A 23,991-nucleotide genomic window follows, 5' to 3' on the forward strand; every position below is an offset into this window, starting at 1 on the left:
TTGTTTGTTGTTGTTTAACACCACACTCAGCAATATTCCAGCTATATGAAGGCGGTCTCTAAATATCGAGTCTGGACCTAACAATCCAGTGATTGACATCATGAGCATCAATCCACGCAGCTGGGATACGGTGACATGCATCAACCATGTCAGCAAGTCTGACCACCCAATCCTGTTAGTCGCCTCTTATGACAAGCATAGTCGCCTTTTATGGCAAGCATGGGTTGTTGAAGACCTATTCTTTCTTTGTTCATGAGTAACATCAGCATGTCTGACATACAGTCTGGGCACTCAACATGCTCATCACTATGAAGCAGACACATTAAAATTGTAAACAAACACTGATTTAACGGACATTTTTGAAACTGTTAACAAATACACCTTGGATAAAACCAAGTTCAAGAAAGTTTAATCCTGTATTTATCTGTAATAGCAGAATCATGCAGCGAAGGAAATTAACAAAGAAAGTCTAGTAGACTAAAAAGGGATAACATATAGCAATACCGACCCAAAATGTTAGAAGTTCTAATAACCTTTTAGGATACCTTTAACATTAACAATGCTAATGCTAAATTCTGTTGCTGGTAATGACATAGAGCTTAGGGAAAGCTTTCTGTACAGGGATTGCTGGGTAACTCCAGCAGAGTTTTGATTGCTCCCTTGTGGAAAGTTTCCTGTGAATGGCTTACCACTGTTTGTTTTTGTTTGTTTGTTGTTTAATGCCACACTCAGCAATATTTCAGCTGTGGGACGGCAGTCTGTAAATAATCAAGTATGGACCAGACAATCCAGTGGTTGACATCATGAGCATCGATCCACGCAACTGGGATACAATGACGTGCATCAAACAAATCAGCGAGTCTGACCACCCGATCCCGATAGTCACCTGTTATGACAAGCAGTCGCCTCTTACAAGCATGGGTTGCTGAACACCTATTCTACCACGGGTCTTCATGGGTCGACATCATGAGCATCAACTAACATGCATCAACCAAGTCAGCAAGCCTGACCACCCAATCCCATTAGTCGCCTCTTACGACAAGCATCGGCTGCTGAAGACCTATTCTTCAAGGGTCTGCCCACTAAGATGAATACACATAAATGTACACTTTCACTGACCTTCAACACTTCTACCACCTCCATTGCCTTGGTCTGAGCTGTGGTAGGGTCATCAGGATAGTACTTGCTAAGCTTACGCTGAATCCAAAAGGCATCAATGTCTCGCGGATGGAGGCCCCCCTCTGACTTGCCACCAGACTCCTCTGATATCTAGATCACAGAAGACAAAAACACATCCTCCTTAACATCCAGGTTGAATATCTTGAACTTTGAAAGAGGTTTTCATTTTGCACCACTTTAGCATGTTTTGCATTAGCATTACTTTACAAATATCAAGACGGATGCAAAGAATGAGCTGCACATACTGAGTAACGGAAGCCATAAAGAACAAACTGCCATAACGTGTGCAGCAACCATGTCCATCCACTTTTAACATTGAATCCAACACAATCTAACCCAACAAGATAAAAAGTGTCTACAAGTTGTCTACGTTTACATGTAGAGTGGATAAAGTTGTACACAACTTGTCACAAGACAAGATGCACTCAGGTTTGCATGTGACATGGTGAACTCACTTTGTGTGTAGGGTGAATCAGTAGAACACAGGTTGTCACAAGATGTTTACGTGTCACTAGGTGTTTGTGTGTGACGTGGTGAACTCACTTTGTGTGTAGAGTGAATCAGTAGAACACAGGTTGTCACTAGATGTTTACGTGTCACTAGGTGTTTGTGTGTGACAGGTAGAACTCACTTTGTGTGTAGAGTGAATCAGTAGAACACAGGTTGTCACTAGATGTTTACGTGTCACTAGGTGTTTGTGTGTGACAGGTAGAACTCACTTTGTGTGTAGGGTGAATCAGTAGAACACAGGTTGTCACTAGATGTTTACGTGTCACTAGGTGTTTGTGTGTGACGTGGTGAACTCACTTTGCGTGTAGGGTGAATCAGTAGAACACAGGTTGTCACTAGATGTTTACGTGTCACTAGGTGTTTGTGTGTGACGTGCTGAACTCACTTTGCGTGTAGGGTGAATCAGTAGAACACAGGTTGTCACTAGATGTTTACGTGTCACTAGGTGTTTGCATGTGACGTGGTGAACTCACTTTGTGTGTAGGGTGAATCAGTAGAACACAGGTTGTCACTCGATGTTTACGTGTCACTAGGTGTTTGTGTGTGACGTGGTGAACTCACTTTGTGTGTAGAGTGAATCAGTAGAACACAGGTTGTCACTAGATGTTTACGTGTCACTAGGTGTTTGTGTGTGACAGGTAGAACTCACTTTGTGTGTAGGGTGAATCAGTAGAACACAGGTTGTCACTAGATGTTTACGTGTCACTAGGTGTTTGTGTGTGACGTGGTGAACTCACTTTGCGTGTAGGGTGAATCAGTAGAACACAGGTTGTCACTAGATGTTTACGTGTCACTAGGTGTTTGTGTGTGACGTGGTGAACTCACTTTGTATGTAGGGTGAATCAGTAGAACACAGGTTGTCACTAGATGTTTACGTGTCACTAGGTGTTTGTGTGTGACGTGGTGAACTCACTTTGTATGTAGGGTGAATCAGTAGAACACAGGTTGTCACTAGATGTTTACGTGTCACTAGGTGTTTGTGTGTGACGTGGTGAACTCACTTTGTGTGTAGGGTGAATCAGTAGAACACAGGTTGTCACTAGATGTTTACGTGTCACTAGGTGTTTGTGTGTGACGTGGTGAACTCACTTTGTGTGTAGAGTGAATCAGTAGAACACAGGTTGTCACTAGATGTTTATGTGTCACAAGGTGTTTGTGTGTGACAGGGTGAACTCACTTTGTGTGTAGGGTGAATCAGTAGAACACAGGTTGTCACTAGATGTTTACGTGTCACTAGGTGTTTGCATGTGACGTGGTGAGCTCACTTTGTGTGTAGGGTGAATCAGTAGAACACAGGTTGTCACTAGATGTTTACGTGTCACTAGGGGTTTGTGTGTGACAGGGTGAACTCACTTTGTGTGTAGGGTGAATCAGTAGAACACAGGTTGTCACTAGATGTTTACGTGTCACTAGGTGTTTGTGTGTGACGTGGTGAACTCACTTTGCGTGTAGAGTGAATCAGTAGAACACAGGTTGTCACTAGATGTTTACGTGTCACTAGGTGTTTGTGTGTGACGTGGTGAACTCACTTTGCGTGTAGGGTGAATCAGTAGAACACAGGTTGTCACTAGATGTTTACGTGTCACTAGGTGTTTGCATGTGACAGGGTGAACTCACTTTGTATGTAGAGTGAATCAGTAGAACACAGGTTGTCACTAGATGTTTACGTGTCACTAGGTGTTTGGATGTGACGTGCTGAACTCACTTTGTGTGTAGAGTGAATCAGTAGAACACAGGTTGTCACTAGATGTTTACGTGTCACTAGGTGTTTGCATGTGACGTGGTGAACTCACTTTGTATGTAGAGTGAATCAGTAGAACACAGGTTGTCACTAGATGTTTACGTGTCACTAGGTGTTTGGATGTGACGTGCTGAACTCACTTTGTGTGTAGAGTGAATCAGTAGAACACAGGTTGTCACTAGATGTTTACGTGTCACTAGGTGTTTGCATGTGACAGGGTGAACTCACTTTGCGTGTAGAGTGAATCAGTAGAACACAGGTTGTCACTAGATGTTTACGTGTCACTAGGTGTTTGCATGTGACAGGGAGAACTCACTTTGTGTGTAGGGTGAATCAGTAGAACACAGGTTGTCACTAGATGTTTACGTGTCACTAGGTGTTTGTGTGTGACGTGGTGAACTCACTTTGTGTGTAGGGTGAATCAGTAGAACACAGGTTGTCACTAGATGTTTACGTGTCACTAGGTGTTTGTGTGTGACAGGGAGAACTCACTTTGCGTGTAGAGTGAATCAGTAGAACACAGGTTGTCACTAGATGTTTACGTGTCACTAGGTGTTTGTGTGTGACAGGTAGAACTCACTTTGCGTGTAGAATGAATCAGTAGAACACAGGTTGTCACTAGATGTTTACGTGTCACTAGGTATTTGTGTGTGACAGGTAGAACTCACTTTGCGTGTAGAGTGAATCAGTAGAACACAGGTTGTCACTAGATGTTTACGCGTCACTAGGTATTTGTGTGTGACAGGTAGAACTCACTTTGCGTGTAGAGTGAATCAGTAGAACACAGGTTGTCACTAGATGTTTACGTGTCACTAGGTGTTTGAATGTGACGTGGTGAACTCACTTTGCGTGTAGAGTGAATCAGTAGAACACAGGTTGTCACTAGATGTTTACGTGTCACTAGGTGTTTGTGTGTGACAGGGTGAACTCACGTTTGCGTGTAGAGTGAATCAGTAGAACACAGGTTGTCACTAGATGTTTCCGTGTCACTAGGTGTTTGTGTGTGACAGGGAGAACTCACTTTGTGTGTAGGGTGAATCAGTAGAACACAGGTTGTCACTAGATGTTTACGTGTCACTAGGTGTTTGCGTGTGACAGGGTGAACTCACGTTTGCGTGTAGAGTGAATCAGTAGAACACAGGTTGTCACTAGATGTTTCCGTGTCACTAGGTGTTTGTGTGTGACAGGGAGAACTCACTTTGTGTGTAGGGTGAATCAGTAGAACACAGGTTGTCACTAGATGTTTACGTGTCACTAGGTGTTTGTGTGTGACAAGGAGAACTCACGTTTGCATGTAGCGTGGCATCCACTGCGGCCTCCTCCCCCTCGTTCTCCTGGTCGTCCTCCTCCTCCTGCACCTCTCCGTACACGTCAGCCGTGTCCTAGGAGACATAAAGAGCATTAAAGAATTTAACAGTTTTCACTTAAGTCAGATCATTGATGTTTTTTTCAATCCTGTCTGGTGTTTTGTAGGGGCACCAACATCGACAAGGATTTTACGTAACACAAATGAGCATCCAATACGCACAAAAGATGAGAATTGACGCAGAAATAACCCATACTGCTTCCCGAAGGACGTACAATAATATTCATTGTACCTGTAGTGCATCAAGAGCAGTTATGTGTGTCTGTCATTTCATCCATCAACCATGACCACTGTCCACACGATCATTGATTCATTCCAGACTCTAAAGTAATTATCAAAACGGTACAGTACACATCATTTCATTTCTTAACAGGATCCTCATACTGCCTACAAGGACCCTTAAAATTAGTCATAGAGGGTCCCCTGGACCCCCAGTGTACAATAAAACAGGTGTATGAGAGCACAGGTCACAAAACAGGTCAAGCTAAGCAATGTCAGTCTTCGGTCCTGCCCCAGAAGCACGTGTAGCACATGTGCTGTCTCATTCAGCCTTGATTTGTGCCTCTGTTCTCCCGGCGTAAAAATTGGGTACCCGGCAGGATTAGACGGTGCTGTGACTGTTAACCTTCTAGCCCCTGAATAGGGAGATTTGGTTGTATAGGGAGCTGAGAATGGAAATCGGGTGCACACTGATCCATTGACTGGGGTACTAATGTTTGAGCTTTGAGGAAGCACCTTGTGTATGGAGTCAAGTGCAACATAAGTACACACATTAAATATTTAATCAAGGACCTGTTGCATGAGCAATTACAGTTAGGGTATGGACTGATTTTACAAAGTCATTGTTGCACTGTCGTAAGTACTTGGGCCTGGTTACTACAGTAATACAAATCCATAACACACTTTGCAGACACAATATAGCAGTGGCATACCTCATCTTCTGATTCTTCAAACTGCACATTGACACCATAAGTTTCATCAATGTTTTCAGCTGAAACAAAGATAACAAAGGTTAAACAGTGATATTTTTACACATTTTTCATTAATTGAATGTGTTGGGTTCTTCTTTCAGAGTATCTTCCATTCACAATATAGATATGTAGACAAACTCTTAATGTAAGGGGTATACTTCTAAGAGGTCAGAGACAGTGTTCCCTCTACTGACAATATAGATATGTAGACCAACTCTTAAATGTAACAGGTATACTTCTACGAAGACAGAGACAGTGTTTCCCCTACTGACAATAGAGATATGTAGACCACCTCTTAAATGCAACAGGTATACTTCTACGAGGACAGAGACAGTCTTTCCTCTACTGACAATACAAATATGTAGACCAACTCTTAAATGTAACAGGTATACTTCTACGAGGACAGAGACAGTTTTTCCCCTACTGACAATATAGATATGTAGACCAACTCTTAAATGCAACAGGTATACTTCTACGAGGACAGAGACAGTGTTTCTTCCTCACATGTTTGACTCTTCTCTTCCTGTCCCCAGTCGGTAATCTTCTTTCCAAGATTGACCAGGAGAGCGAACCTCTCCTCCGCCATATTACTCAGCAGTCCCTCGACCTCCCTCTTCCGTTCTCGGTCCTTCATCCTGTCGTTCTTCAGCACAGCCAGAACCTCGTCTGCCGCTCCACACAACACATCCCGGGGCTGGAGTGATACACATACAAAACTGTAAGCCTTAGTGAGAAACAACCTCCAAATGGTCCATAGCCACATGAAGTGTGACATCAATGATGACAGCTGTCAACTCTAACAAATGCTATATTTTGGATAACACTTTCCAAGAAAAGTACAGATTCTAGTACTTTTGGGGGTTGAGTCCCATCCGGGATTCGAACTTACACTGTCAGAGTGAGGCACCTAATCGCCAGCACACAAAATCAGCGATCTAACCCACTCAGCCTTGTTGTCAAACAAAGGATACATATTCAAACCACGGAAATGGTAAGTATAGCCGAAACTATTGTAAATATTATTGAATGAAATTTTGATTAAACAAAATATTATATATTAAGTAGATTACAAACACAAGTGCAGATATACATCAACACTTTTTTATTACTGATGGTGAAACGACATAATTCAATACAGATTTGTTGATATTCTATTTCCGATGACACATCATGACGAGACATAGTTTTAGGTTGGAGGTCCGGCTTATCTACCACACATAAAATTTGGATACAGATTTCAAGAACCAAGTTAATGCCTTGGCATATCTATGAGATTGGTTTATCTACTGTCATATAAGGTAATGAAAAGTTTCAGGCAACTAGAATCATGACAAGTCGATTTGTATTAGTAATATGTCCTTAGGCAAGTGGAATGTGTATTGTGATAGTTTTGAGTGAGTGAGAATGGTTTAACGCCGCTTTTGGCAATATTCCAGCAATATTACGATGGGGGACACCAGAAAATGGGCTTCACACATTGTACCACATGTGGGGAATCGAACCTGGGCCTTTGACATGATGAGCGAACGCTTTAACCACTAGGCTACCCCACTGCCCCTTGATAGTTTTGAATTGTGTCCTGGTTACCTGGTCTCCTATGGCAGCCTGAATGAAACTGAGGAGAACCTCGTATGTCTGTCTGGTCTCAGTTGTCTTTGGTCTGTACAGGATTCCCACCATCTGATCAATTCCCTCGGACAACAGCGTCGTGCCCTTCATCTTGATCATGTCTCTTTGAGCCTCGTCACGCTTACGCCGTCTGAAAGTGAAATGCCAGTTTACTAGTACTACAATATGTGCTGCAGTTCTGATTCAGTTCATGATAATCTGAACATTTACAACTTTAACACACTGAAGACCTAATATTACTAAACAGAAATACATCTCATATTAGACCCAGACTTCAGACCAGTGGCTGAAGTCTCAAACTGAAACCATGCCGCTGCAATATTCTACCAACAACAAATCGTTGATTATTCGTTATCTCATATCATTATCAAACTTCAAAGTGGTAAAAAGTTAAATTGTATATTGATATACTTATCCTATCTCACACTCTTCTTTCGATCCAATGTGGAAACTATAAGTTTCCAGCTTCTAAAATACAAATCACATGAACACATACCAGCATCACCATGGTGACCACCCAAACAAATGGCAGACATAACAGCATGTAGTTGGAAATAAAACGTGTGTTTTCATGTATGACATCATTAAATGAACAACTATGTATCTGTTAAGAACAATCTATACAGCATACAACTTATAATCGATCCAGAAGAGTCTGACGTTAAGATCCCAAGTAGGTAGCCGGAAACGTACAACAGAATGGGGTACTCAAGCTCAGCAACCATAAGTATCTTCAATCCAGTTGTAGTAGCAATGAGTTCACCAGAACATTGTGGTCCCATAGTTGAGGATCTGGGATGGGACAGGTGTACCAGGAGAGTAGAGCAGTGAACCTGATTGTGAAAAGGTCAACATCTGGGCAGATCAACGGGAAGATCATCGGGGGAAACGCCATTCAGAGTTCTAGAAAAAAAACAGCAGACAAGGTGGGGCAGGATCCACACCAAGAAGAACCGAGCCAAGAGAAACGGTCTGTGTGAGAGCCGGTGCCTGTAGAAATGGTTCTTGGTTCGGCACCTGATCATTAGCCTGGTCTTGATGGTCCCATGAGAAAAGCAGCAGATGCACGGATGGAAGAAGCACCACAGAAGGAGTCAGCACAGTTGAGGAAGGAGGTATCTAAACCACAGGCTGAGATGATGACAGGGAACGACAATACACACACTGGCCACAAACACCATCATCACAGCGATGGTGATCAAAGGGCTGATCCTGATGCAGCAAAGGTGTGGAAGTTAAGATCAGATGAAGCATAAGGGTAACCAAGTGCGGGGTGTAGCTCTTCCAGCCATGTGGGTGGTCTCCGTAATCGCTGAACCGAAAGTCATCCCAAGCGGGAAGGTCTAGTCGAAAATCATGATATTCATAGGTGTGTGAAAGACCCCGTGGATGACATTGATCTGTGTAACTGGAGGACTGGGACGTCCAAAAGTAAAAGAACTCTTATTTGAGGTCTGTATAATAGTCATCCTGAGAGTAATGCTGAACAGGTGTGGTATATGAGCAAGTGGTAGTGTCCTTGCGAGAGTGTAGATCTCTAGAAGGTCGATCCCCTAATCATGAGGCAGTCGATCTCAAGATAAGCAATCCTTTGAGTGCCAGTCGTGTTATCGACTATCCTTTGAACCGCAACCTGTGGAAGAAGTGCGAGATCAGCCTTTCCTACATGGATCCTTAGGAGATTGTGAACCTGTTCTACTAGTTCCAGGGGAAGCCTTATTCGTCATCGTCGATGGAGGAACGCCAGTATCTTTGGACGAAGTGGAGCAATCGCCATCGGCCAGAACATCATGCAAAAGAGTGGGGGACAAAAGACGACTGGTAGCGGGTGATCTAAGAGCGCTAAGAAGTCGACCGGGTGAAGACAGAACCTTGCAAACATTCGACATAGCTGGCGGTTCCGATGTAGACATGCGCATCAGGAATGGATTGTTGAACCGACACAGTAGGGATGCCATCTGATGGAAAACTGTCTGAGATGCCAGTGATAGAGCTGGCAAAGAGGATACCGGAAGTAGAGACAACTGGCTTGGTCGACTTCTAAGCGGAAGACGATCCATGCTTTTGCGAGTAACTAAATTTCAAGGGCCGTTCCATTTCCCGTATGTGGCACTTGTTGAAGGATTCTAACATAAGATTTGTTTAAGCACTTTTCCACATAGGATTGAAAGAAGAAAGATGAAATGCATAGTGGGACATAGGATATATAGAATGAGTTATTTGATTGGACAGCTATTTTTAGCATGGTATCTTTCGATTTTCGTCCAATGAAATATATGCAAATAAAGGATAATGATGTTTGAGCATTTCAGCGCCATACAGTGTTTCTTTAAATACAACAAACAAAATATTGAACTCAAATAATGATGCTTCAGTCAAGAGCTTCACATTTGGTTCCAAATTCAAATTAGCATGGTTGAATATACGGGTAACCTGGCAATACATCGAAAACACAGCACATTCATCCCTTAAAGGACATGTGAAGTCAACGTAGCAGCTTTGCACATATAAATACTTAAGATCATACTTAATCACAAATGCTGATCAAAATTATTTTTTTTAAATAGAAATAGCGTAAATTGATCACAAAAAAGGGACAGAAAAATATTGATCCATCAAGGAAAAATTCCTCTACGGCAGGGAATCTCCCTATTGGAGGTTAAAACTGGTTTCTGTTTATCATGTTTATTTCTTTCACTTTACTTGTCCTTTATATGGACACTAAAGTTTCAGAGTCTTACTTGTTTTTTCTTTCCTCCATCTGTGGTGGTTTAGTTTTCTGGGCCCTGTCTCCCATTCTTGTCCCTGTGATCTTTCCCACAAGGGACATAACTTCACCAGTTGATTCATCTCGAGCTCTTCGGTCAATGAGAGAACGATCAACTTGCAATACAAGGTTGGAGTTCTGGAAAAAGATCATACCCAAAATGATACACTGTATCTGTTCATGCTGTCATGGACATAAATATTCTTCATGTCTACTATACTTCTAAGATTGCACAAGCTGAAAGGCATTTCAAAGTAAGTAAAACAGAAAACAGTGATTGATATATACATGTTTATCATGGTATATGGGGAATGACATTTCATTCACTTTTGTATATGTTCAGTTATGTTTTGTCCACAAATAGCACAGCTTCTATCATGCCTATAGCGCTAACTGGCTCAGAATGCTGGCTGTAGTTCTGCTTCACAGATCTTGTATGCCTCTTCAATTCTTGGGGTTAGCTGTGTTAGGGTAGGTTATCCCCAACTCTATCCTTAGCCCTCGGATCAATTTCAATCATAAGGGCTGGTTTAGGTACCCCTTTCTGATCGAACAACCCTTCACAATCCTTACGGTTGGTCACCACTTGCCAGTCAGACACCTCTTTACAATCCTTAGGGTTTGGCACCCTTTACTATCCTTAGGTTATTAGGTAGGGTATGTGTTAGTTGTCTCTTTTTAATGAATTAATTCCAGGTAATCTGAGAAAAATTTGATATACTTTTTATCAAGTTTCAAGCAGAAATAATGGCTACTGTACATGCGTATCAAGCTAAACAATCAGGTGCTGACACTAGGTAAAAAGTATATCAAATTTAATTCACTAATTATCTGCGATAACGTCTGTGGTCTCATGGTAAAGTGTTGGCTAAATAACCAGATAAACTCCTAAGTCAAGCTTCAAGCTGCTTGAGTTCACACAGCGCTCTTTGATATCCAAAAAAGTGTGACTGGCAGAGTGCACTCCTCCCAAAAACACTAAGTTAGGTCCTAACAAATCAAAAGGGGTGATGGTAATCGAAACACTACCAGTAAAACAGAGCCGTGAATGAAAGGGAATTCCCATATACAAGTAGGCAATAGGGTTTAGAATTGGACATTGGTGGAGTGATATGAGAACATTATAAGTAACTAGCACCAAGAACTGCCTGAACAGGTCGACAAGGCACAGTTGTGAAGCAGTTATCATCATCTGTATCATGAGCATTGTAGGCCTAATAAAGAATATATTAACCGACTCCATGTAAGGGATGTGTTAACAAATTTAGATTATTACTTCACCGTTGGTTAACTAACCACACCGGAACAAAGAATAATGTATTACACTTATGAGACTCTGGACGTCAAACGCATACTATTTGATCATCAAAAGCACAGCATAATGAAATCATTTTACGTATTGCACGAAAACTGAGGTCGTTCCTAGGCTTCGTCAGAATCGGCGGTTCGTGCATTAATGTTTTTTATCGACTAATTCATTGTATCTAAAAACTTACAGCTTTGTATTCATACTGAAGCGATCGAGCCGCAGCATCCGCCATGGCTGATGCACTTTATAGGTACAGAAATCCAACTTGTGCTCTTTACTTTTGTGTCGTGTTTTCACGTTTGGAGAACGCACGCTTTTTGAGTAGAGGGCGCTTCTTGCACTTGTTTCCGTTTCCGGTTAGATCGTACTTGTCGTAACACTAATAATATATTGAAGTTAAGGAATGTAGAGAAATCATTAATATTTTCTGGATGTGTATTGGAAATTCTCATGATCACCTTTGAGACATTATTATTTATATTTAAAAGACATTTAAATAATATTTCTTTATTTGTTTGGACAAGTATAGTAAAAATATTTTAAGATATAAAATGGTTTGTTGAGCAGCCTGAATATATCTGAAGTGGACTGAAGTAAAAAGCCCCGGAATATTCGTCGAATTTACGTTGTTTGAACATTGTGGAAATATGTCAGTAACTATTTCAATATTCATAATGATGTCATAATGGGTTTTTTTCTGGCAAATAACACATTGATATAAAAAAGTCTTCTTTTCATTCTGTGATGGGCAACTATTCATCGCCGGTAGCCTGTATTGGTAGTCGAAAGCGGTCTAAGAAATGGAAATGTTGTGGAAATAGGGCCTAGTTGCCTACTTTCTTCAGTTACGATGTCAATGACTTTCATTTCAGTGGCAGTCACTGTACAACTCTTCTCCATTATTACATCAGTCACTTCACAAAATCACTGCAATTGACGTCTGGGATAAGAAAAGAAACCAATTTCTCTTCATTTCTATATGGAATGAAAAGTTAACACACAGGCCATGTCCAGAGATAAATTAAACTCAATAAAATGTGCTTAATCCAGTTTGGCAGACGAATTGCAAGCCAAATATGTGTGGCCAGGTGATATTATATTAGCTTAGTCATACCTGTCAACTCTCACGCATTTATCACCTATGTCACGCTCACACGCAAGGTTGGAAAATGTAGATACAAATATATTTTTTCAGAATACATGCTCTCTAAGGCCATTAAGATAGTCTTAAAATCATTCAAAACCAGTTTTTGCGGGGGGGGGGGGGGGACTTCTCATTCATCTAGACATCCAGGAGTTGACAGCTATGGCTTAGTAAACCATACTATGGGAACATCTACAACTACATTATTATTACTTTCAGAAGTCATTGTGTTTGGTTAATGTCCCTAGTGTTTGTGGGTAAAGTAAGAAATACTTGTCAAGTGCTGCAGTGAGAGAGTGTGTGTGAGCAGAGAGAGTGAACTGTTAGATTGGGAGACTGCCCCATGTGCCTCACCACACTGAAATTTACTGAATATGCTGTGAACTGGAGATTATCTTGTGTTGTGCTTACCTAGTATGAGTGGAGAGATTTGCCTCCCCAATTGGTCACATTTTGTTTTAGGCAAGATGTCAGACTGTGGCTCTTGCTTTGCTGAGCTTGCTCATTTGATCCTTTAAAGATGAAGTTGGGGTAGGTTACCCCCAACTCTATCCTTAGCCCTTAGATCCCCTTTCCGATCCCTTAACTGATCAAACACCCCTTTACGATCCAAAGGCTTTGTTGTGAGGTTATGGGTTAGCTTTCTCACCTTTTGTCATGAAATTCGTAGAATATCATTTTTGGAAAATCTGCAAAATTTATGGAATACCGTATTCGGCGTAATAAGCGCCCAGGGTGCTCTCAAAATTAGAAAAAGGGGGGCTCTTATTAGAATATTATTTTGGTGGAAAGAACAGAGTTGAAAGATAAATTTCGTGGTTTTTGCTGACAGACTGAAATGTAATATGTGACATATATTTTTCCAGAATTTAATTGCCCATAATTAAGAATGCATATACCACACGAGTGCGTATTATACGCGAATAAATAAGTCTTGTGTACATGGATCAATCGGAAGGGGTGCTAATTGGGATTGTTCACTAGCCAATATATTAGCAAATATCGCCGTGGGCGCTTATAAGAGCGGGGCCCTTATTACGTCGAATAGTGAAAAATGGCTGCTGCGCATGCACATTAAGGTAAACGATCCGGTGCAGATCACTAGATAAGTGAGCACTAATTATTTGTAATAGCACCCATGGTAATTAGATGCGCTCATTAGCCTATCATGGTCGATCCTCTAAAATAGAAAATAGAGAGGCCGGCAAATTGCTGTACAGCCTGTACTTATATATACATTGATAATATCTGTTCACACAAACATATTCAGTTCTAAATTTTCCATTTAATGTAGAATCTTTCTATTACAGATTTGATATCATGTCGAAAGAGAAAGGAGATGAAGTTGAGACCTCACTGACTGATTCATGTGTGGAGGCAGAAGGAGGACAGTGCTGTGAAGGTGATGCAAATGATTCCCTGGATCTGTCCGCGCAAGGGGACACAAACACCCAAAACAAACCAAGAATACAGGAATTTATTGACATTCATGGGAACTCGGATGGAATTGGAACTCCGGTTGAAGAGAGTGGAGAAGTGTGTAAAAGGACAGGGGGCACCACTGTAGCTGAAGTTTCTGATAGACTCTCCGAACAGCGACTAGAAAGCGATGATGAATTTATGTCTGCTGATGATGGGAGTGATGAAGAATTTGACGATGTGTGTTGTGGTGGGGCAAACATTGCTGTTGATGAGGGTGGAGAGAGAGGTGCTGGGGATGGAAAGACTGACAGTGAAGGTGCCGAGGGTGGGGGAAATGGACGTGACGAAGAGGAGCTCGATGAAGAAAAGGATAAGAAAGAAGTTGATGATGAAGAATTAAGGAAGAAAGTGGAAGAAAGTCTTTCAGATGATGAGAAATTGGTAATGATCATTGTTTGACTCTTTCTTGGTAACAACAGTCTCCAATTTTGTCAGGACCATGTCGCAGGAGTAGACAAACTAACACATGGTCAGGTTGTTTTTGCAGCTGCAGGATTTTACTGGATGCAAAATATTGCATTCTATATATGCATACAAGTTGAGAATAGACACAAGTAATTTACCTTGCAAGTTTTGGAGTACACAAATCATGCAAATAAGTATGTCTGTTTGAATTATTAGATCACTATTCGACTACATCATAATCATGATGATATATAATAATTGCATCTAAACTGCATTACATTGTATTATAGGCTGATAGATGACATATGTGACCCACCTGGAGAAAAGGGGTTTCATGGTGCTGGGATACAATTGTGCTGTGACATCATAAAGAAAGACGTTTGACGTCAACTTACCTCTGTAAAATTCGCCATGTGTTTTTCAATAGTTCGTAATGTAAGAAAGACATCATTTAAAAGCATTTCAGCATACATGTCTACTTTCAATTAATCAGACAATATATCAAAAAACTGCAATTATTACATAAGTCTTAAAATAGGACTTAGCTGAAAATGAGTCCAAATGTTTGATGTCATGTGTTTCTGTAATAAATGTGAATTGAAACTTATAAATTGTATTAGTTTGGTCCTAAGATACTGTAGTTTTAAAATATGATAAGCAGTCAAAATGTAATTTTTCACCCGAAAGGTCCTTCATCTCATAGCTAACCATGTATATATATGTATTATCCACCAGCAGCATAGAGTCTATAGGGGACAGTTCATGTATTAGTTGGAATCAGTTGGAAACAATCATGTTTGTTGTATTTTCTTACTCTTCTTTCATCTGTTTCAACCGGTGAAGATCCGGGGTAGAATAGGTCTTCAGCAATCCATGCTTGTCGTAAGAGGCAACTAACAGGATCGGGTGGTCAGACTCGACTTGGTTGAAGCATGTCATCGATCAAATTGCGTGGATTGACGCTCATGATATCAATCACTGGATTGTCTGGTCCTGACTCGATTATTTACAGACCGCCGTCATAAAGCTGGAATATTGTTGAGTGTGGCGTTAAACAACAAACCAACCAACCAACTGACTCGATTATTTACAGACCGCCGTCATATACCTTTAATATTGCTGATCGAGGCGTTAAGCAACAAACCAACCACCCAAATCATCTGTTTCAGGAACGAAAGGACCAGGCCCAGGAGGGGAAGGAGAAGGGGAACCAGGCGTTCCGGGAGGGAAGCTACAAGGAGGCCATTCGGCTGTACACTGAGGCTCTACACATCTGCCCCCTGTCCTTCCCTAGAGAGAGATCCATCATGTTCTCCAACAAGGCAGCCTGTCAAATGAAACTGGTAAATATACTTTGTCTTTCTTCAGTATTTAGGATTCTGGGGGTAAACCTGATCCTTGTAGAAGGTATCCAGATAAGAGTCCACTAATGGTGATCAGTACGGATGAAATGATACATCGGTGTACTGGTACATTGTGATACGATATGATACACCAAAAAAAATTCTATATAGATACAAGACGATAAACTTGCTAAAATAAGTTACTTACTGCTCAGTTTTGACAGTCAAATATCGCAAAAATGTTGTTATTAGTGTATCAAGTTCACTTCTTATAATAGCCACTACAATTATGTGTTTACAGCTAGTTTTTCCTTTTGAACCTGCCCTGAAATATTATTGTAAGAAGTGCATCATGTGTAGGAATCAAAGTTAAATGCACATATTAAAATAACACAATGTGAAGTTGCGGTTGGGTAGCCTAGTGGTTAAAGCGTTTGCTTGTCACGCCAAAGACCAAGGTTCGATTCCCGACATGGGTACAATGTGTGAAGCCCATTTCTAACATTCATCTAACTCACTCACTCACAGAATCAATCTTCTAATGTGATAAAATAAACTGAAAAATATATGGTTTAAGCTGATGAACAATAAACAAACTTTTTTATCTGGCATTAAGTTGCTGTAAAAAATGACTGATTTGTTATGGCCCAAATTTCTCACAATACAATTTTTTGACCATACAGCTTCGTCTGATCATGGTACAAACAACTGCTCAATAACAGTCTGCTGTCCTTTAAATAGTGTAATTGTAACAATGGTAACAGATAGATAAGATTCATTTACTCACTAATGAATAACGTTTCGTGAAACATTTAATGACTCTTATGGGTACTCTATTCATGTTTTATAACACTGTTTCAAGGATGACAATAAAGATGCCATCAAGAGCTGCAGCAAAGCACTGGAGCTGCATCCCCACTACATGAAGGCTTTGTTGCGGAGAGCCGAGCTGTACGAGAGGACAGATAAATTGGACGAGGCTCTGGCTGACTATCAGAAGGCTGTAGAGTTGGATCCTTCCCAGCATGCTGCTAGACATTCCGCTGTTGTAAGTCTGGTTGTTTAGTGTTTCTGAGTGCAGGAATCCTGCAATATTTGTGCAATGGATGCTTGACCAAGTCAAAAGCCAAAGGGGGCATGAATTTTTATACCATCTTAAATGAGAAGCATGAAGACCCTTCACGTTGTTATCCCTGCCACAAAGTGGAAGGGGGATACTCGTAGGAATGGGTGCTGCCCTTCCATCCGTCCGTCACGTTTCGTTTCCAGAGCAGAACTCAAAAACCATGAGAGATATTTTAACCAAACTTGGCACATAGATAGGTCTTGTGGTGAACTGGTGCCTTTTGATAGATTGGTATTTTAAAAAAAGTTACTTTTCAAGTTTCCATCGCAAGGACTTTGACTTAGACTGAAAATGGCATTAATGATCTTGAGGTCCATGCGATTATTCTTCACCAAACTTGGTCTAATGCCTCTTGATAGTTTGGTAATTTTGAAAAATGTATTTTTTTAAGTTTCCATGGCAACGATTTTGACTGAGACAGAATATGGCGGTAGTGCTCGTTTCCAGAGCATACCTTGAAAACCGTAAATATTTCTTGCCTTGCACACAACCGGACATGTCATATTGGCGGGGGATATGAGTATTACATGCTTGTTCAAGAAATACATTAAAGAATGTGATGTGGGAGATAATGTTTTTATGTAGGGATTTGTTGGCATGGTTTCTTCAAAAATGTCATTGACCACTGTCCAGTCTATTGGGTAGACCTATTCATCTTTTCAACCTACATTACTTCTCTATTATTTTCTTTCAGAGACTAGCTGACCAAATAAAGGAGAGAAATGAAAAGCTCAAGACAGAAATGTTGGGTATGTTAATATGAGTGATTTTTCAATGTGTTAATTATGACAATCATGTTGTAGGATATTTTTGTAACAGATGCAATATTGTATAAACATATGTCAATTCCATTGTTCACTCAAATGGGAAGTTCATGGGACTGGGTTGATAATTTTATTTGATTCTACCTCTTTAAATATGTTTGTGTCGTATATTCACCAGGAACAAAAATAAAATAATAATAATATTTTTATCATCATCATCATCATCATCATCATCATCATCATCATCATTATTTTTTGGTGTCCATCAATGATGAGTATATTACTAGCAGTCGGTGTCATTGAGTTGTGATACTTGTATGAACTGCTGTTAGTGCAGCACATTCCTGGTGGGACAATAGTGTCACCCATACGACCCTTGCAAATGATGATCAGCTATCTAGACATTCATTTGTGCAGGCAAAGTGAATATGTAGAATGTCTTTGGACGGGTGTATTTTGTAGAAGTTGAAAACCTCGACTTACAGGCATCCTTAGATAATGATGACTGGATTCAGTTGTTGGAAGTTTGGGACACTCTCAAATGAGCTTTACATTATTATTTTTTATCATTTCAGGAAAGTTGAAAGACTTGGGCAACATGATTTTGAAACCGTTCGGTATGTCTACAGACAATTTTAACCTTCAGCAAGATCCAACATCTGGTTCTTACTCAGTACAGTTTCAACAAAACAAACCGGACCAGTGACCATTGGTTACCCCTATATAACTGTCTGTGAATGCTATGTGTAAATCTGTGCATTGTGTACGATGGGACATCAGAGCAAACTATTTAGAAAACTTCTCAACTGCATATTAGTCAAATGTATGTCTTGAGGGTTGAAGCTAGTCTGACCAACATGCTAGTTTCCTGAAGATAAGGTAGGACTGAGATCGTCTTGCGACACTGTAGCAGATTCTAGGGTCTGTGGCATATTTTCTTGATTTGCACATTTTTTATTGGTTTGTGGACATTCCTTGTACAAACCAAGCTAAGTATCAAAGGAATAAGGATACACAAACTGAAGGTGTACTGATTTAGTCGACAGAACAGTTTCTGTAAATAATCAAGTCTGGACCAGGCAGTCCAGTGATTGACATCATGAGCATCGATCCATGCAATTGGGATACGATGACATGCATCAACCAGGTCAGGAAGCCTGACCGCCTGATCCTATTCGTTGCCTCTTACGACAAGCATAGTCAAATTTTACAGCAAGCATTGGTTGCTGAAGACCTATTCTACCCTGATCTCCATGTGTATGACATGTATCTGTGGTAGACTATGGCATGTTCATCAAGTATTCATGAATTATCTATGTTCTTGTATATCCTTATTGTTTGGGTAGGTGCAATAAAATTGAACATTGAATCCAATCTTGAATTATTTTTTAACATTTAACAATTTGTAGCGGTATAAAAGCAGTCTGTTTGTAAATTTGATAAAGATGTAATAGATGTCTAGTTACGTCAATTTGCCATCACTTAAGTATTCATTCAATGCTAATAATTAAGAAAATGAAATTTCTCTGTGAAACCAATTTTCATTAGATGGATGAATACTGGATGAAAAGCACTAAAACGTACACTTATGTGGATGCCTTTGTGTTATATCAATATTTGTTTGACTGCAAGTTGTGAAAGTGTGTATTTCTGTTAAACTAACTTATGTCTTTGTCTTTAATTATTGTAAATAAACAATTCAGACCCACTGTTCTGGCTGGTGTACTGGTTTTCGTGTGTATACATCGAATTCCTCTGCAAAGATATATCTGCAGTTCTACTATGTTGACATTCAACTTCAGTGAAGAATGAAGAATTGAGTGAATGTTGTTTTGAGCCACAAGCAGCATTTTTCAAGCTATATCACTATGGCAACCTGTAAATGAGCCTGGTCGATACAAACCAGCTGTTGATAGCATGAGCAACAATTCACCTGACCAGTGTGCAGTGACGTTTAATCAGCTTGTTTACAACATAACCACTAACCGCCTCCGTGGTCTAGTGGTAGAGCATCCGCCCAGAGAGCGTAAGGTCCGCGGTTTGATCCCCGGCCGCGTCTTACTAAAAGACATTAAAAGATGGTACTTGTTGTTACCCTGTCTGGCGCTGGGCATTAAGGGGCTTAGACAAGGACTGGTCGGCTCGGAGTCAGTTTACTGTGTCTGAGTGGGGTATTCTTGTGAAACTGCAGCATGGTATCTCAGTGTGCTAGCACTATAAATTGGCATCAGTTCGGACTAGTACAAGCAGCCACACGCACACACACACACACATGCATGCACATCACTATATAAGTGCAATAATCTTAGACCTGATGTTCAACCTCATTTCACCTCACCTGCAATGACATGCATCAACCAAATCGGCGAGCCTGACCACGGCTTAGTAAACGGCTACAAGAAATGGATCTAACTTGGGGAGGTGCAATGATAAAGTGAAACTGTCATCGTTTTCACCCTCATTTTAGAATAATCAGTTTATTGTGGCCTAATGAGAACCTACCTTAGTCACAACAATCGACTCCATGGTCTGAGACCATGGACCTCCTCTGTGGTCCAGTCGTAGAGCATCCACCCTGAGAGCGGGAGGTCTGGGGTTCGATCCCCGGCTGCATCATACCAAAAGACGTTAAAAGATGATACTTCTTGATACCCTGACTGGCGCTCGGCATTAAGGGGCTAAAACAAGGACTAGTCAGCTTTGAGTCAGTATACTGTGTCTGAGTTGGGTAGTCATGTTAAACTGCGGCATGGTATCTCAGTCGGCTAGGGCTATAAATCAGCAACAGTCCGCACTAGTACAAGCAGCCACACACACACTCACACACATGCATGCATGTTGCTGTATAAGTGCAATAATCTCAGCCGCAAAGTTAAAGCCCATTTCACCTCACCTCTAAGACCATGGAGCTTTTTGTGCAGGACTGTTGTTTTGAATCCCAGCGTTGCCAAGATTGGAGTGGTTTGTCTGCACCATACCATTGCTGATCTCTTCTTTACAACAGAGAGCTCTTCTCTCACATTACTCAGACACAGTGTAATATATCTTGTTGTTACTGTTGATTTTGATGTATATATTTTGCATCACTGACAAGTAACAGAGAAACACTAAACAAGTTTAGCTTTAGGTTGAATTTGTGACACTAAAAATGACACTCAATAACACTACAAATTCTACCCATGTAGTTTTACGCCACTTTTAGCAATATTCCAGCAATCTCACAGCAGGGGACACCAGAAATGAGCTTCACGCATTGTACCTATTTGAGGGAAATTGAGTGAGTGAGTGAGTGAGTTGGGTTTAACGCCACTTTAACAGTATTCCAGTTATATCACGGTGTGTCAGCTTAATGTGGGAGGAAAGCCAGAAGTGATGCAGGTCTCAGACGTTTACCACTTCGGTGAAAGCCACGAGCACGGGTATGGTGCTGACAAACCTAGAAACATAATCGGGGCGAACCGGGATTCGAACCCACAATCATACGTTTCTTGCGTGCCCAAGGGACGCAACTCTGCACAGCGAATCGCGGCGCCTTAGATGACTGGGCCACCCGTGCCCCCCTGGGGGAAATTGAACCTAGACCTTTAGTATGACGTGGAACACTTCAACCACTTGGCAACCCCACCACACCACACCAAGGGGAAACCAGTGGCCCAGTCAACTGGAATACTGTTTAAAGCTATGTTAACCCAGATTCACACATCCAGGATAAACATCTCATGAACATTAATGTGTTATTAAAAAAAAAAGTTGTCATTGTGTGAATCTATTGTAAGTGTTGTATGAATCTACTTGTTATAGCATTGTGTCAATCTATTGTTTGTTTTTTCAATCCATTTCTAGCATGTCAATCTAACTGTTAATTGGCATTCTAGAAGTGTGCAAATAAGTAAGATAACTGTACAACTTTATTGATAACAAATAAGTAAGATAACAACTTCTGGTTTATTGCATATAGTGATGTTTCAATGTAGATTCTTACACCATTATCAAGTGACAAGAACCAAGTGATGAGAGATATATATATGCAGGACATGTGATAAGCAGCAGATTAACATTGACAACAACAGCAATAGATAACAAGCAGATAATTGAATGAAGCCAAATGTACAGTATGAATAACAAATAGCACAATCTATTTTTGGCGTATGAATCTATTGTGTCATGTCAATCTATTGTGTCTATCTCTTGTTAGCATTGTGTCTATCTATTGTTAGCATTGTGTCAGTAGAATCAGACTCAAGTCTATGTTTAGCAAATGGTCTAGAGTATGATCCTAGAATGGATATATCCAACACAAGATAATTGAGGCTGATCTTTTCATTTTCATTCAGTTTCATTCAGATGGTGACTGTGCACCCTGCGTAAATCAGTCTTCGTCAAATATTGAGATTCTGGAGTCTTGCACTTGTTTCTTCAGTGATCTCTGGGTCAAATGACTTGCTTGATAAAAGTGTTAGAACCTGCACTGAAACTAGTTCAAACTACACCTGTAAGAAAGAGGTTGATTGTCCATATATCATGTAAAGAGTTATTCTGAAATGTCACGACTGATTTTATTGAAATATATATTTCTTTTTAAGATTACTTATTTGTTTGGTCTTTACTCTTTATATAATTTTTGGTATTTTCAGATAACCATCTTTAGGAAAAATAATTATAGTTGTTTTTTTTGTTTCTTTCTTCCTTTCTTAAGGCTAGACCCATGAAGATCCGGGGTAGAATAGGTCTTCAGCAACCCACGCTTGCCGTAAAAGGCGAGTATGCTTGTCGTAAGAGGCGACTGACAGGATCGGTTGGTCAGGCTCGCTGACTTGGTTGAACCATGTCATTGATCCCAATTGCGTGGATCGATGCTCATGATATGAATCGCTGGATTGTCTGGTCCAGACTCGATTATTTACAGACGGCCGTCATATAGCTGTAATATTGTGTGGCATTAAACAAACCAACCAACCAACCAATCTAAAGGCTAACTTCATTATAACCTCTAACGAACTAAAATATTAATAAAACTCGCACAAACAGAAAACATGTTCATACGTGTTACTTTAGCCTTTTCTTTGTGCGTGCCTCGGCATGTTGAGATTCGAACCCGAAATATAACCGATGCTTTTGAGTTTCCAGCTAATGTTTATGTTAAAAGAGTTACGTCCCTTGGCTTTCTCAGCTGGAAATTCCCACGTGTTTACAAACTAAATCTGACGTAAAAAAGACTTGCTAATACGTCCTAGTGTAGGACTGACAATGAAATGAAATAATAACCACAATTAGATTGTTCAAAAGTCGCCAGGAAGTGTGTTATGAGCTATAAAATCAGAACCAACGATCTCTTAAATTGTACTACTTTAAACACAACTACTGCTGAGTGCAATCTAAAATTATATAAACAACTATTTTCGGATAACCTCGGATCCACAAAAACGTTTATTATTCGTTTTTTCGATGAAATCAGTTAAGTAAAGGGTAATATTATTCGTTATGTTACAAAGTTAGCAATTCAAATGCACTCTACCAAACCCCGAAAGCAGTACAATGTGATATGATACCGATTGATTAAAATGTATTCTAAAATTCAAATTAGTGTTATTGTTTTAGGGTTTTACAAACACTTCATAATAGCCTATGACATATATTTGTTTCACATTTTATTGCAAGATACCCAAGCAAAACAATAGGTTAACAAATTGAATTTTATCTGTCTTGGTATTAGATTAAAAAGTGAAAAAAAACACCTTTTGAGGTTTGACGGTATACAAAGTTGTTTTCACGATCCGTCAGATATACACGCGGACAGAAATAAGTTGAAAATTATACTCATTGGATGTTTTCTCATGTCGATCGAACGATTCGAAAGTTATGAATAGTTTCGATCTTAAATAATGTTCGATTTTCGCATACCACACTTAATCTTCGTTAAATTATCAAACAAATTTTACGACCTCCTCTTCAAATTTGTTTCTTCTCACTGACAATTCACTGAATGCGTCGTCTGTCACGTGCACAAAAGTGACAAAACCTGTGGATAATATATTCTTTTCTTTCCCTAAAATGACAAGTTTTCGAAAATCAGTTATAGTTTTAATCAGACGTCGACGAAGTTGCCAATGTTTAAAATGTCAAAACTAGTACAAAACTGAATCAAAACAGAAGCGTAATAAATAGGAACCTAATTGTCGGTGAAATGCTCTCAATATAGGGACTGATTGTTTATAGTTTTCATCTTCGCTGCAATTTCATTTTTTCAGCCTTATT

The 23,991-nt window shown here is 40.2% G+C and overlaps 2 protein-coding genes across 3 annotated transcripts in view; one reads left to right on the top strand and one right to left on the bottom strand.

Annotated features, from left to right (window-relative positions):
- The window catches only part of LOC139452118 (U5 small nuclear ribonucleoprotein 200 kDa helicase-like), a 52,448-nt gene extending 40,660 nt beyond the window's left edge, over window positions 1–11,788 (bottom strand). Inside the window, exons 1-7 of the mRNA XM_071233443.1 lie at window positions 11,660–11,788; window positions 10,138–10,301; window positions 7,355–7,526; window positions 6,272–6,461; window positions 5,729–5,787; window positions 4,717–4,812; window positions 1,120–1,269 (exon numbers count right to left, since the gene is read on the bottom strand). Coding sequence (XP_071089544.1) covers window positions 1,120–1,269; window positions 4,717–4,812; window positions 5,729–5,787; window positions 6,272–6,461; window positions 7,355–7,526; window positions 10,138–10,301; window positions 11,660–11,704 — 876 coding nt within the window. The 5' untranslated portion in view covers window positions 11,705–11,788. The remainder of the gene's footprint in view (window positions 1–1,119; window positions 1,270–4,716; window positions 4,813–5,728; window positions 5,788–6,271; window positions 6,462–7,354; window positions 7,527–10,137; window positions 10,302–11,659) is intronic.
- A 257-nt stretch (window positions 11,789–12,045) lies between these two features.
- Window positions 12,046–19,000, top strand: LOC139452385 (tetratricopeptide repeat protein 1-like). Of its 2 annotated transcripts, XM_071233845.1 has the most exons (7): window positions 12,068–12,121; window positions 13,079–13,147; window positions 13,927–14,479; window positions 15,673–15,846; window positions 16,709–16,894; window positions 17,667–17,721; window positions 18,312–19,000. In XM_071233845.1, exons 2-7 carry the CDS (start codon window positions 13,137–13,139, stop codon window positions 18,440–18,442), a joined length of 1,110 nt encoding a protein of 369 aa, XP_071089946.1. In that variant the 5' UTR covers window positions 12,068–12,121; window positions 13,079–13,136; the 3' UTR covers window positions 18,443–19,000. The 2 variants fall into 2 exon arrangements, with proteins under 2 accessions (XP_071089947.1, XP_071089946.1); XM_071233846.1 differs by lacking the exon at window positions 13,079–13,147 and having other exon boundaries at window positions 12,046–12,121.
- The last annotated feature ends 4,991 nt before the right edge of the window (window positions 19,001–23,991 follow it).

The sequence above is a fragment of the Haliotis cracherodii genome, unplaced genomic scaffold (genome assembly GCF_022045235.1).
Source record: "Haliotis cracherodii isolate W230 unplaced genomic scaffold, xgHalCrac1.p SCAF_9, whole genome shotgun sequence".
In the NCBI taxonomy this organism is placed as follows: Eukaryota; Metazoa; Mollusca; class Gastropoda; order Lepetellida; family Haliotidae; genus Haliotis; species Haliotis cracherodii.

Excerpts from the sequence above, each read along its gene's own strand:
- LOC139452385 (XM_071233845.1), top strand. Across the intron at positions 15,847-16,708 it reads CAGCCTGTCAAATGAAACTG|GATGACAATAAAGATGCCAT; the intron begins GTAAATATACTT and ends CACTGTTTCAAG. Across the intron at positions 16,895-17,666 it reads CTGCTAGACATTCCGCTGTT|AGACTAGCTGACCAAATAAA; the intron begins GTAAGTCTGGTT and ends ATTTTCTTTCAG.